Here is a 13125-nt window from a genome sequence, read left to right as displayed (position 1 = left end):
GTGTGTGTGTGTGTGTGTGTGTGTGTGTGTGTGTGTGTGTGTGTGTGATCCAGGTAAGTGAGAGAGACAACTTGAGCCAGAGCCTATTTTCAGCTGCAATGGAAGTGCGCAGGCGCAGACGACAAAGCCGGCCCGGCACACACAGGTCTAAGTCAAAGTTAGGCCCCACCCGCAGAAGCGGAGCCAACCAGAGGGCGCGGGGCAGGCCCAGCCTTCCCGGGCGGTCCGAGAAAATCGCTCCGGCGTTTAAGCCAGAGCAGAGGTAGGCCTCTCGACGCGCTCGGGCTCGATTGGCCGGCCTCCCACGGCGTGGTAACGGTCGCAGAGGCGGGGCCGGAGGCCGCTGAGCCGGCGGGGCTGGGCGCGCTGCTGGAGAGCGGCGGCGGCGACTGAGTAAGGTGAGCGGCTCTTGGGGTTCACAGAAGCGGCGGCTGGAGCCCCTGCCTGAGGAACCCCGGGAACTGACCACACCTGCGCCCTGCGAGTGGTCAGACTGACCCTTGCTGGGGTTCCCAGAGAGGAGCAGTGAAAATCCCAGTGTAAAGGCCGGGGGGAGCGGGGTGACCTGAGAAACCTGGTTCAAGTCTGGCTTCCCGCCCTTTGTGATCCTTGGCTTCCCATTTAACGTCTCAGCGCCTCAGTTTCTTCATTTGTAGGACACAGCTGGTAATTCTTGCCTTATATGGTGGTTGAGAAGGTTAGATGAGGCAGTGAGTGTGAAGCGTGGAATGATTGCCGGCGCAGCCTGGATTCTGGATAGGTTGTAGTTACTCCGTTCCCAAGCGTCCACTAGGGCCGACCCGCTCCACTTTGCAGTTGTCAAGGTGTCTGAGAAGGTCGCTTGGCTAGTGAAGGCCCGTAGCAAAAGGTGGGGGCTCCGCGGACGGGTAGAGTAGGTAGCTCCTTCTCCGGTTTATTAGGACAATTTCAGAATCGGAGGGGCCTCTTTATGCGGAGCCTAATTTGATTTTATTAAGAAAATCAATGAGGTGAAAATGTTGCAAGGCTAAGAGACCCGTAACACGCAGACCAAACAGGTTTTTGTACCACTTTATTTTCTAACCGTAATAATGTTAAACACTGGGCACGCATTACCTCTGTTGGTTTCAGTCCTCTGTATGAGGTTTTGTTTTGTTGTGTTGTTTTACTTTTGGTATTGCCAAGTAGACCCGGGCCTTCCCCGCCCCACTTTGGGGAAGAGGTGGCTGACTAGGGTTTTGCCCGCAGCTTCTGCTTGGAGGCGTGTTCTGACCCTTTATGTAACCTCTCGCGGGGCAGAATGATTTGGTTGAGATGAGATCCAGTACTAATTCCGTTTCCTTATTTGCGGTAGATTCAGTTCTTTTTAGGAACGTTAAACAGCATGTTGGCATATTTTTGGAATAGAGCTTTTGCATTTAATAGACAATAGAGACTTTGAAAGCATTGGATGTTCCATTTATTGCAGTAAAGTGAAATACGTACTTTTGAGAAAGCTAATTGCACATTTTGATGTGACTCACTTGAGAAAGAACAGCTACTGGCCATGCTTTATTTACAGTTTCCCCCCCCCCAAAGTAGTGAAAAATAATTACATTTTAATTTATGGTGCATGTTACAGGGGCTTCAGACCTATAAAGGGCAAGTTACCAAAGGACTCTTGGGAGATCTCAGTGCAAGGAGATAGAAATGTGTTTTGCTTCTATGCACTTGGCTTTCTATGCTGTGTACAAATGAACTCCAACCCTGCAACTCCTATTCTCACAGTCTTACTTTAGGTGTATTATGACACTGATTAAAGCAAGCTGCACCTTCTGCTTTGGCTTTGGGAAGCATTGGGTCTCTTCTGACTCAGAGTTCCAGACCTATGTCCTGTTACAGCTTGTAGTGGGGTAAAGGCAGCTGCAAACTATTGGCACATTAATTTCACAGTATGGACTTCTGAAAAGGAGGGCTTGGTCACAGGTGAAACTGTGAAAGTTGTTCTCCCTGCCTTTGCTTTTTGTGTTCAGTGGTATCGTCTGAGAGTACGCCTGCCTGTGAGAATTATTCTACTGCCGCAGACCAGCCAGAGAAAGAGGATTTCACCACCCACGGTCAGAAGGGAAGGGGTAAGGAACTGAAGTAGCACCGACGAATGGGGTCAGAAGGACCAAGACAACTGATGGTTGCAAGGCAAATTTTATTATGCTACAGTGGCAGATTATATAGACTAGAAAAAGGAAGGTTGCCAGATGGTGGTTTACATTATCTACAGACTGTCTCGGCTCAAGGTTAACTTCCCTGGGAGAAAACCCATAAACCCAGAATCATCAAAAATAACCTGCACGTGCAGGGGGGAGACAGCTTTGCTTGTCTCATTTTACATTCTTTCTGATCTCTGGGCCCTGGTGATTTATCTCCCATAGAATGGAACAAGGAGGGGAACAAGTAGGCACAGTCCCTTCGAGCAGCGGCGGCATGCATGGTATGTCTGCAGCTTGCTCTCAAGGCTGACTGCTTCCCACATTCTACCTTTGAAGCCAGAATCAGAATTGATGCTAGATGATGATAGAATTGGACTCCCAGGTAAATGTTTCAACAGAGCGGGGACAGGAAAGATAAGGGGAAAGAAGACAATGGTGAAGGCATGTGGTGGTGAGCATCGGAGTCCATTAGCTAATTCAGTTGTTCCAGCTTCTGTTTAGTGGTTACCACCAGTAAGACAGATGCCTGTTCTGGGAATAACACATGACCGTTCTTACTAGGAGATGAACTTTTTAAGATTTGGGTCTCTTTATCTTTTTGAAACTTAGATGAAGATCCAGTTTCAGATATGAGAGTCACTGAGTGATCATTTCATTGAGATCAACTTGAATGACCAGGTGAAAAGTGCAAGAGGACTGTGCTATGACTGAGGTATGTCTGATGTGACAGATAACTCTCTCTGGATGTTGAGAGACTGGAAAGGATCTGCTAATTGTGGAATACTATATGTATATTTTGACCTCCTCATAATCCTATCAGATACTGTATTTTTTTTTTTTTTTTGGCCACACCCCACCACAGCATGTGGGAATCTTAGTTCCCCAACCAGGGATTGAACCTATGCCCCTGCATTGGAAGTTCAGAGGCTTAACCACTGGACTGTCAGGGAAGTCCCTCCTATCAGATTTTTTAAACTCAATTAAGGAAACTGAAGCCCAGAATGGTTAAATAACTTTTTAAGATAACACAGATAGCTGGTCACCAACTCTGATCACCACTTCTGTGTGCCAGGCACTGTTCTATTTGTCCTTTCTATATTAACTTTCCTAATCTTCACAAGAACCTATGAGCTAAGTACTTTTATTATCTTCATTTTATGATAAGGAAATTGAGGCACAGAAATTAGTACTTTCTTGGTTGCGTGGCAGAATCCATGATTCGAACCTAGGCATTCTGGCTATACCAGCCTTCTTTTAGTTAGTATTTCCTTTCCTTTTGCTTTTATTGTTATTTAACAAAATCTTTTTATTAAAAAATGAATTTTTATTATGAAGTCAAACAAAAGAACATACGTAAAAATGTGTAGCTTAATGAATTACTGAAAGACGATACCACCTAAGTCAGGGTGAAGAACCATGCTAGCTGTGTTAAAACTTCGCTCCATCCCAATTACAACTACTTGTGTACTCCCATTAGTAGCCATTCTTCTGACTTTTATAGTAATTGCTTCCTTGTGTTAAAAAAAGTTTTTTCATAAATCTGTATTCTTCAGCACTATAATGTAGTCTTGTCATTACATTTTTAAAAAAATCTCTTTTAATCTGTAGGTTTTCTCCCTATTCCTTTCTTTTCTTACAATTTATCTGATGAAGAACTTGGGTCATTTGACGTGTATACCCTACAGTCTGGATTTTGCAGATTGCACACTCATGTACAGTTAATTATGTTTCTCTGCCCTGGGTAATTCCTGTATATTAGTAGCTGGATCCAAGACTGGATCAGACTCAGATTCAATCCCTTTGGTAATTCTCTAGGTGGTGTTTGCCAAGACCATAGGAGGTGTGGAATGTCGCATTGTTTCTCTTTGTGTTTTCAGCACCTGTTTGTACTTGATGCCTATATCTGTTCATTGAAGGTTGCAAAATAGTGGTACTCTATCGTGGCTTTTTTACTTATTAGTTGGAATATTAGTCCTTTATCTATCATTTGAATATGCAGCAGTACAATTCCTTTAGGAAAGGCAGCATAAGTGTTTGATTCTTTCCATTTATTTACCAATTTTTGAGAAAGTGAATCGATTTTTTATCTTCTGAAGACAATTCTTTTTTGTTTTGTTTTTGAGACAATTCTTTTTAAAAATCTAATATCAGTATGAGGTCATGAATTTAAACATTTTACGTGTTTCAGTTCATTGCAGTTATTATTATCAAAGCTCATGTGGTCTCATCTTTGGCTGGGGGGAGCCTATTCAAGCCTATCCTTTTGATATGACCCTACTAGTCTTTAATAGCTTCCTTGTTGTCTGATATCTTAAATCAATTCTGTCCCAAATCTGAAATCATCATTTCTTCAAGAAACTCTGTTTTTTTAAAGAAGGAAATAGCATTTCAAGATCATAATCTGTATTCTAGGGATACTGAGTCAGTCACTGTTTGAGGGCTTTCAGTAGACAGGCAGATATAAGTATCCTAGCTCTATCTGTAGACGCACACAGAACTCTTTTCATCTTGTAAAGCTGAAACGTTATACCCGTTAAACAATAACTCACCATCCCCCCAAGACCCTGGCAACCACCATTCTACTTTCTGTATAAGTGGAATCATACAGCATTTGTTTTTTTGAGATTAGCTAATGTCCTTAAAGTTCATCCATGTTGTAGCATATGTAAACATTTCCTTCCTGTTTAAGGCTGAATAATATTCCACTGTATGGATATACCATATATTGCTTATCCATTCATCTCTTGATGGAACTTGGGTTGCTTCCACATTTTAGCTATTGTGCATAGTGCTCCTGTGAACATGGATGTACAAATATCTCTTCAAGACCCTGCTTTCAATTCTTTTGAATATACCCAGAAGTAGAATTTCTGAATCATAAGGGCAATTCTACATTTAGATTTTTGAAGAACCACCATGCTATTTTTCACAGCAGGTGTACCATTTGACATTCCTACCAACAGTGCACAAGGGTTTCAATTTTTCCACATGCTCACCAACATCCTCACTATCTGTTTTTTTGATAGTAGCCATCCTAATGGGTATGAGGTGGTATCTCATTGTAGTTTTGATTTACATTTACCTAATGGGTAGTGATATTGAAATCTTTTCATGTGTTTATGGGCATTTTTTTTTTTTTTTTGCGTTACGCGGGCCTCCCACTGTTGTGGCCTCTTCCGTTGCGGAGCACAGGCTCCAGACGTGCAGTCTCAGCGGCCATGGCTCATGGGCCCAGGCGCTCTGCAGCATGTGGGATCCTCCCTGACCGGGGCACGAACCGGTGTCCCCTGCATCGGCAGGCGGACTCCCAACCACTGCGCCACCAGGGAAGCCCCAATGGGCATTTTTATATATTCTTTAGATAAGTGCAAGTTCCTTGCCCATTTTTTAATCAGAATTTTTGTTGTTGAGTTTCAGGAATTCTCTATATATTCTGGATATTAATCCCTTATCACAAATGATTAGCAAATATTTTCTCCCATTCCATGGATTGCCTGTTTACTCTGTTGACAATATGTTTTGATGCACAAAAATTTTAAATTTTTGTGAAGTCCAATTTGTTTTTACATTTGTTGCCTGCACCTTTCCTGTCATATCCATAAAAGCATTGCCAAATCCAGGATTGTGAAGCTTTTACCCTATGTTTTCTTCTAAGAGTTTTATAGTTTTGGCTCTTACATTTAGATCTTTGATCCATTTTGAGTTAATTTTTTTTTTTTTTTTTTTTTTTGGTGCACGGTCCTCTCACTGTTGTGGCCTCTCCCGCTGTGGAGCACAGGCTCCAGACGCGCAGGCTCAGTGGCCATGGCTCACGGGCCCAGCCGCTCTGCAGCATGTGGGATCTTCCCGGACCGGGGCACGAACCCGTGTCCCCCACGTCGGCAGGTGAACTCTCAACCACTGCGCCACCAGGGAAGCCCCATTTTGAGTTAATTTTTGTGTATGGTCTTAAGTAAGGATCCAACTTCATTCTTTTTACAGTTTTCCCAGAAGAGGAAGAGACTGACCATTCCCCTTTGGATTTTTGGCACTCTTGTTGAAAATCATTTGACAATAAATGTGGGGAATTATATCTGGGCTTTTTATTCTCCTCCATTTGTCTATATGCCAGTACCACTATGTTTTGATTTTTATAGCTTTGCAGTGAGTTTTAAAATCAGGAAGTGTGACTTCTCCAGCTTCTTTCTTCTTTTTCAAGATTGTATTGGCTATTCAGGGTCCCTTGAGATTCCCTATGTATTTTAGGATGGGTTCTCTATTTCTGCAAAAAATGTCATTGGGATTTTGATGGGGATTACACTGAATCTGTAGATTGCTTTAGTTAGTATTGATGTCTTAATATTAAGTCTTATGATCCATGAACATAGGATATAGTTCCATTTATTTATGTCTGTTTAATTTCTTTGAGCAATGTTTTGTAGTTTTCATCGTACAAGGCTTTCACTTCCTTGGTTAAGTTTACTGTCGTTTTTATTCATTTTTATGCTGTTGTAAATGGAGTTGTTAATTTCCTTTTTGGGTTATTCATTGTTAGTGTGTAGAAGTGTACTGATTTTTATATGTTGATTTTTGTATCCTGCTAGTTTGCTGAATTCATTTATTCTAACAGTTTTCTGTGTGTGTGTGTGTGTGTGTATTCTTTAGGGTTTTCTGCATATAAAATCATATCATCTGCACATAGAGGTAATTTTACTTCTTCCTTTCCAATTTGGATGCCTTTTATTTCTATTTCTTGCTTAATTGCTTGGTGAGAACTTCCAATTCTACATGGAATAAAAAGGCCTTTACACAGAAAACTATAAAACACTGATGAAAGAAATGAAAGATGACACAGACAGATGGAGAAATATACTATGTTCTTGGATTGGAATAATCAATATTGTGAAAATGACTGTACTACCCAAAGCAATCTACAGATTCAGTGCAATCCCTATCACATTACCAATGACCTTCTTCACAGAATTAGATCAAAAAATTTTACAATTTGTATGGAAACACAAAAGACCCTGAATAGCCAAAGCAATCTTGAGAAAGAAAAACAGAGCTGGAGGAATCAGGCTCTCCAACTTCAGACTATACTACAAAGCTACAGTAATCAAGACAGTATGGTAGTGGCACAAAAACAGAACTGTAGATCAATGGTACAGGATAGAAAGCCCAGAGATAAACCCATGCACCTATGGTCACCTAATCTATGACAGAGGAGGCAAGAATATACAATGGAGAAAAGACAGCCTCTTCAATAATTGGTGCTGGGAAAACTGGACAGCTACATGTAAAAGAATGAAATTAGAACACCATACCTAATGCCATACACAAAAATTTTCAAAATGGATTAAAGACCTAAATAGACCAGACACTATAAAACTCTTAGAGGAAAACATAGGAAAAACACTCTGACATAAACCACAGCAAGATCTTTTTTGACCCACGTCCTAGAGTAATGAATATAAAAACAAAAATAAACAAATGTGACCTAATTAAACTTAAAAAGCTTTTACACAGCAAAGGAAACCATAAACAAGATGAAAAGACAACCCTCAGAATGGGAAAAAATATTTGCAAACGAAGCAACGGACAAAGGATTAATCTCTGAAATATACAAATAGCTCATGGAGCTCAATATCAAAAAACCAAACAGCCCAATCAAAAATTGGGCAGAAGACCTAAATAGACATTTCTCCAAAGGAGACATACAGATGGCCAAGAGGCACATGAAAAGATGGTCAGCGTCACTAAATTATTAGAGAAATGCAAATCAAAACTACAATGAGGTATCACCTCACACCGGTCAGAATGACCATCATCAAAAAATCTAAAAACAATAAATGCTGGAGCGGGTGTGGAGAAAAGGGAACCCTCTTGCACTGTTGGTGGGAATGTAAATTGATACAGCCACTATGGAGAACAGTATGGAGGTGGCTTAAAAAACTAAATATAGGACTACCATATGATCTAGCAATCCCACTACTGGGCATATAGCCTGAGAAAACCATAATTCAAAATGACACATGTACCCCAATGTTCATTGCAGCACTACTTACAATAGCCAGGGCATGGAAACAACCTAAGTGTCCAATGACAGATGAATGGATATAGAAGATGTAGTACTTATGTACAATGGAATATTACTCAGCCATAAAAAGGAACAAAATTGGGTCATTTTTGGAGATGTGGGTGGACCTAGAGTGTGTCATACAGAGTGAAGTAAGTCAGAAAGAGAAAAATATTGTATATTAACTCATATATGTGGAATCCAGAAAAATGGTACAAATGAACCTATTTCCAGGGCAGAAATAGAGATGTAGTTGTAGAGAATGGACATGTGGACATGGTGGGGGGAAGGGCAGGGTGGGACGAATTGGGAGATTAGGATTGACATAAATACACTACCATGTGTAAAATAGCTAGTGGGAACCTGCTGTATAGCCCAGGGAGCTCAGCTCCATGCTCTGTGATGACCTGGGTGGGTGAGAATGGGGTGGAGTGGGAGGGAGGTCCAAGAGGGAGGGGATATATGTATACATATAGCTGATTCACTATGTTGTACACCAGAAACTAACACAACATTGTAAAGCACTTATAGTCCAAAAAAAAAAGAAGTGATGAATGTGGACATCCTTGCCTTGTTCCTCATCTTGGAAAGCTTTCAGTCTTTCACTATTGAGTATGATGTTTACTGTAGCTTTTTTATATATGGCTTTTGTTGAGTTAGTTTCCTTCTATTCCTAGTTTGTTGAGTGTTTTTATCATGAAAGGGTGTTGGGTTTTGTCAAATGCTTTTTCTGCATCAGTTGAGATGATATTTTTTTTCCTTCATTCCATTAATGTAGAGTAATACGTTGATTTCTTTTCATATGTTGAACTATTCCTACATTCCAACTATAACTCCCACTTGGAAATGGTTTATAGTTTATAGTTACAGCGTATAGTTTAATACGCTGCTGAATTTGGTTTACTTGTTATTTTGTTGAGGATTTTTGCATTGATGCTTATAAGGAATATTAGTCTTTAGTTTTCTTTTCTTGTATCGTCTTTGTCTGGTTTTGATATTAGGGTAATGCTAACCTCCAGGAATGAGTTAGGAAGTGTTCCCTCCTCTTTAATGTTTTGGAAAAGTTTGAGATGTTTTGGTAGAATTCCTCAGTGAAGCCACCATGTCCAAGGCTTTTCTTTGTTTGGAGTTTTTTGGTTACTGATTCAATCTCCTTACTAGTTATAGGTGTACTGAGATTTTCTATTTCTTTGTGATTCAGTCTTGGTAAGTTTTGTATTTCTAGGAATTTATCCATTTCATTTTGGTTATCTAATTTGTTGGCATACCATTGTTCATAGTATTGTTTTATAGTTTATATTTCTGTATAATTGATAGTAATGTCCCCACTTTCATTTCTGATTTTAATAATTTGAATCTTCTCTTTTTTTCTGTTCATCTAGCTAAACATTTGTCATTTTTGTTGATCTTTTCAGCTGTCTTTCATTGACTTCCTCTATTGCTTTCCTATTCTCTATTTCCTTTGTTTCTGCTCTAATTAATCTTTATTATTTTCTTTCCTTTGCTAGCTTTAGGTTTAGTTTGTTATTCTTTTTCTAGTTTCTTAAGTTGTAAAGTTAGGTTGTTAATTTGAGACCTTTCACATTCTTTAATGTAAACTTTTATAGCTATAAATTTCCTGCTTAGCACTACTTTCACTGTGTCCTGTAAGTTTTGTGTTTTCATTAATATCTTAAGTATTTTCTAATTTCTCTTGTGATTTCTTCTTTCATCCATTGGTTATTTACAAATGTGTTGTATTTAATTTCCATAAATTTATGAATTTTTTATTTATGTTATTGATTTCTAACTTCATCCATTTGTGGTGACTTAATTTGTGGCCTAACATGTAGTCTATCCTGGAAAATGTTCCATGTGCACTTGGAAGACTGTGTATTCTGTAGTTGTTTGGTAGAGTGTTTTTGTTGGTTTTTTTTTTTTTTTTTTTGGCCACACCACACAGCTTGTGGGATCTTAGTTCCCTGACCAGGGATCAAACCCGTGCTCACTGCAGTGGAAGCTCAGAGTCCTAACCACTGGACCACCAGGGAATTCCCCAGAGTGTTCTTTATAAATCTATTAGATCTGGTTGGTTTACTGTGTCACATCCTGTTTCATTACTTTTCTTCCTGTTTCATTACTTTCCTTCTATCTGGTTGTTATATCTATTATTGAGAATGGGGTGTTAAAGTCTCCAACTACTATTGTAGAACTATTTCTTCCTTCAGTTCTGTCAATTTTTACTTCATATGTTTTGGTGATCTGTTATTAAGTGCATAAGTGTTTGTAACTGTTATATATTCTTGCTGTATTGAATCTTTTATTAATATGTAATGTCCTTTGTCTCTAGTAACCTTTTTTGATTTAAAGTCTATTTTGTCTGATGCTAATATAGCTACCCTTGCTTTCTCTTGGTTATTATTTTCATGGAATATCTTTTACCATCCTTTCACTTTCAACGTCTTTGTGTTGCTGGATCTAAAGTGGGTCCTGTTTTAGATACATGTAGTTGGATTTCTTAAATTCATTCTGCCAATCTGTCAGGAGTTTAACCCATTTACATTTAAAGTGATTACTCATAGGTAGGGATTATTTCTCTCATTTTGCTATTGTTAGTAATATCTTATGGCCTTTTTTTTTTTCTCATTTCCTGTATTACTGTCTTGGTGTTTAGTTGATTTTTTTGTAGTGAAATGTTTTTCTCTTCACTTTTCTCATTTCCTTTTCTATATATTTTATCACTGTTTTCTTTGCAGTTACCATGGAGATTACATTTAACATTATAAATTATAACACTCCCCCACCTCTTTTAGTTGTTGATGTTGCACAATTACATCTTTATACATGTGTGCCCCAAAACATAAATTAATAATTATTTTAAATTAATTTAGTCTCTTATTTATTTTTTATTTATTTTTATTTTTGGCTGCATTGGATCTTCGTTGCTGTGCGTGGGCTTTCTTTAGTTGCGAAGAGCAGGGTCTACTCATCATTGCAGTGCGCAGGCTTCTCCTTGCAGTGGCTTCTCTTGTTGCGGAGCACAGGCTCTAGGTGTGCGGGCTTCAGTAGTTGTGGCTCACAGGCTCTAGAGCGCAGGCTCAGTATTTGTGGTGCACAAGCTTAGTTGCTCCACGGCATGTGAAATCTTCCCAGACCAGGGCTCGAACCCATATCCCCTGCATTGGCAGGCAGATTCTTAACCGGTGCACCACCAGGGAAGACCCTAGTCTCCTAAATTAGGTGGAAAATGAGATGTGACATTACATACCAAAGTTACAATAATATTAGCTTTTAGACTAGTGATTGTTTTTTTAAAAATTATCTGTTTCTTGGGCTTCCCTGGTGGCGCAGTGGTTGAGAGTCCACCTGCCGAGGCAGGGGACTCGGATTCGTGCCCCGGTCTGGGAAGATCCCACGTGCCGCGAAGCGGCTGGGCGCGTGAGCCATGGCCGCTGAGCCTGCGCGTCTGGAGCCTGTGCTCTGCGGCGGGAGAGGCCACAACGGTGAGAGAGGCCCGCGTACCGCAAAAAAAAAAAAATTATCTGTTTCTTAACACATTATTGACTGGAGACTTATTAATGTGTCTTTTATTACCCAAATATTATTGGCTGGAGATGTATCAATATGTTTTTAGAGAGTGATACAATTAACATCACTGTGCCAAGCTGTTAGAACTTAAAATTGATCAAAGGTTCTTTATACAACTTATGATTGTCATTATCATTCACATTTTGCTCCTTTAAGTTTTTGTTCCAATCTTGTGTATATTATAAATGCAATTATATTATGGTAAAATTTTCAAAAATGACGCATTGTGAAATTTTGAGTAAAGAAGAATTTTTCAGTGAATTTATGCAGGTGCTTTCTCTGATTTTCCAAGTGACGTATATACTAGTGTCTCAGAAGATGATAGTTCTTCAGAATATAGTTCTGATTTAGATGATGTGAATATTAGGCCAACAAAAAGACAAAAAACCTTAGTGATTGATTCTGATACAGAAAGTGAAAATGAAGCTCATGGTGCTGGAGAATGCTCCTTTGCTTCTACAGAAGAGTGGATTGAAGACAACATTTCACGAAAATTAGAAGACTTACAGATGTGTCAGGTGTAACTATTGAGTGTAATAACCCACAAAGTGTTAGTGAAATAACAGAATTAATTTTTGGTAACTACTTTTTCGAGTTGGTCACTTCTCAGACAAACTTGTATCACCAACAGAATGAAAAATCATATAAAAAGTGTGATAAGGCTTCAAAATGGACTGATGTAACTGATAGTGACATGAAGAAGTTTCTTGGATTAATAATTTTGGTGGGACAAATAAGAAAGTCACACTGGAAAGAATATTGGTTGGTTGATCCCTTACTTGAAACACCTATCTTTCCAAAGATTATGACGAGAAGAAGGTTTGAACAAATAATGATATTTCTTCACTTTAATGATAACTCAGAAACTCCACTTCCTGCAGACAGAATTTCAAAAGTTAAACCTCTTTTGGATTATTTTCTACCAAAATTTCAATCGATCTATAATACCCAGACAAGAACTATCACTTGATGAGGCAATCATAAAGTGGAGAGGACGGCTCAGATTCAAAACCTATAATCCCAGAAAACTTACAAAATATGAAATTTTGGTCAGGATGGTTAGTGAAAGTGAAATCGGATATCTATGCAACCTTGAGATTTACACAGGTGAAGGAAAGAAACTGCAAGAAACAATATTATGGGTCCTACAACCTTATCTTGATTTATGGCACCATATTTACTAAGACAATTATTACAACAGTGTGTCCACATCTGAAATATTGTTGAAAAATAAAACCAGAGTTTGTGGGACCATAGGAGAGAATCGTGTCTACCAAACGAATTAAAGGAGAAATCTAAAAATCTACAGTGGGGAGAAATGACATTCTTACAGAAGGG

General features: G+C 39.2%; 1 protein-coding gene across 6 annotated transcripts in view; it reads left to right on the top strand.

Annotated features, from left to right (window-relative positions):
- Positions 1-291: 291 nt before the first annotated feature.
- The window catches only part of CEP70 (centrosomal protein 70), an 81035-nt gene continuing 68201 nt past the window's right edge, over positions 292-13125 (top strand). For 4 of the 6 annotated variants that reach the window (XM_027091573.1, XM_027091575.1, XM_027091570.1 and 1 more), the window contains exons 1-3: positions 292-398; positions 1992-2090; positions 2775-2877. In XM_027091573.1, the coding sequence (XP_026947374.1) occupies positions 2869-2877 (9 nt within the window). In that variant the 5' untranslated portion in view covers positions 292-398; positions 1992-2090; positions 2775-2868. Of the gene's footprint in view, positions 399-486; positions 667-1991; positions 2091-2774; positions 2878-13125 lie in introns of those variants that run through there. The other 2 variants (XM_027091572.1, XM_027091571.1) reach the window with 2 other exon arrangements.

This window comes from Aethalodelphis obliquidens, unplaced genomic scaffold (genome assembly GCF_003676395.1).
Source record: "Aethalodelphis obliquidens isolate GAN/ISIS:26980383/991018 unplaced genomic scaffold, ASM367639v1 scaffold72, whole genome shotgun sequence".
Taxonomy (NCBI): Eukaryota; Metazoa; Chordata; class Mammalia; order Artiodactyla; family Delphinidae; genus Aethalodelphis; species Aethalodelphis obliquidens.
The sequence above is the reverse complement of the archived record's forward strand: the minus strand, read 5'-3'. Positions and strand labels throughout refer to the sequence as shown.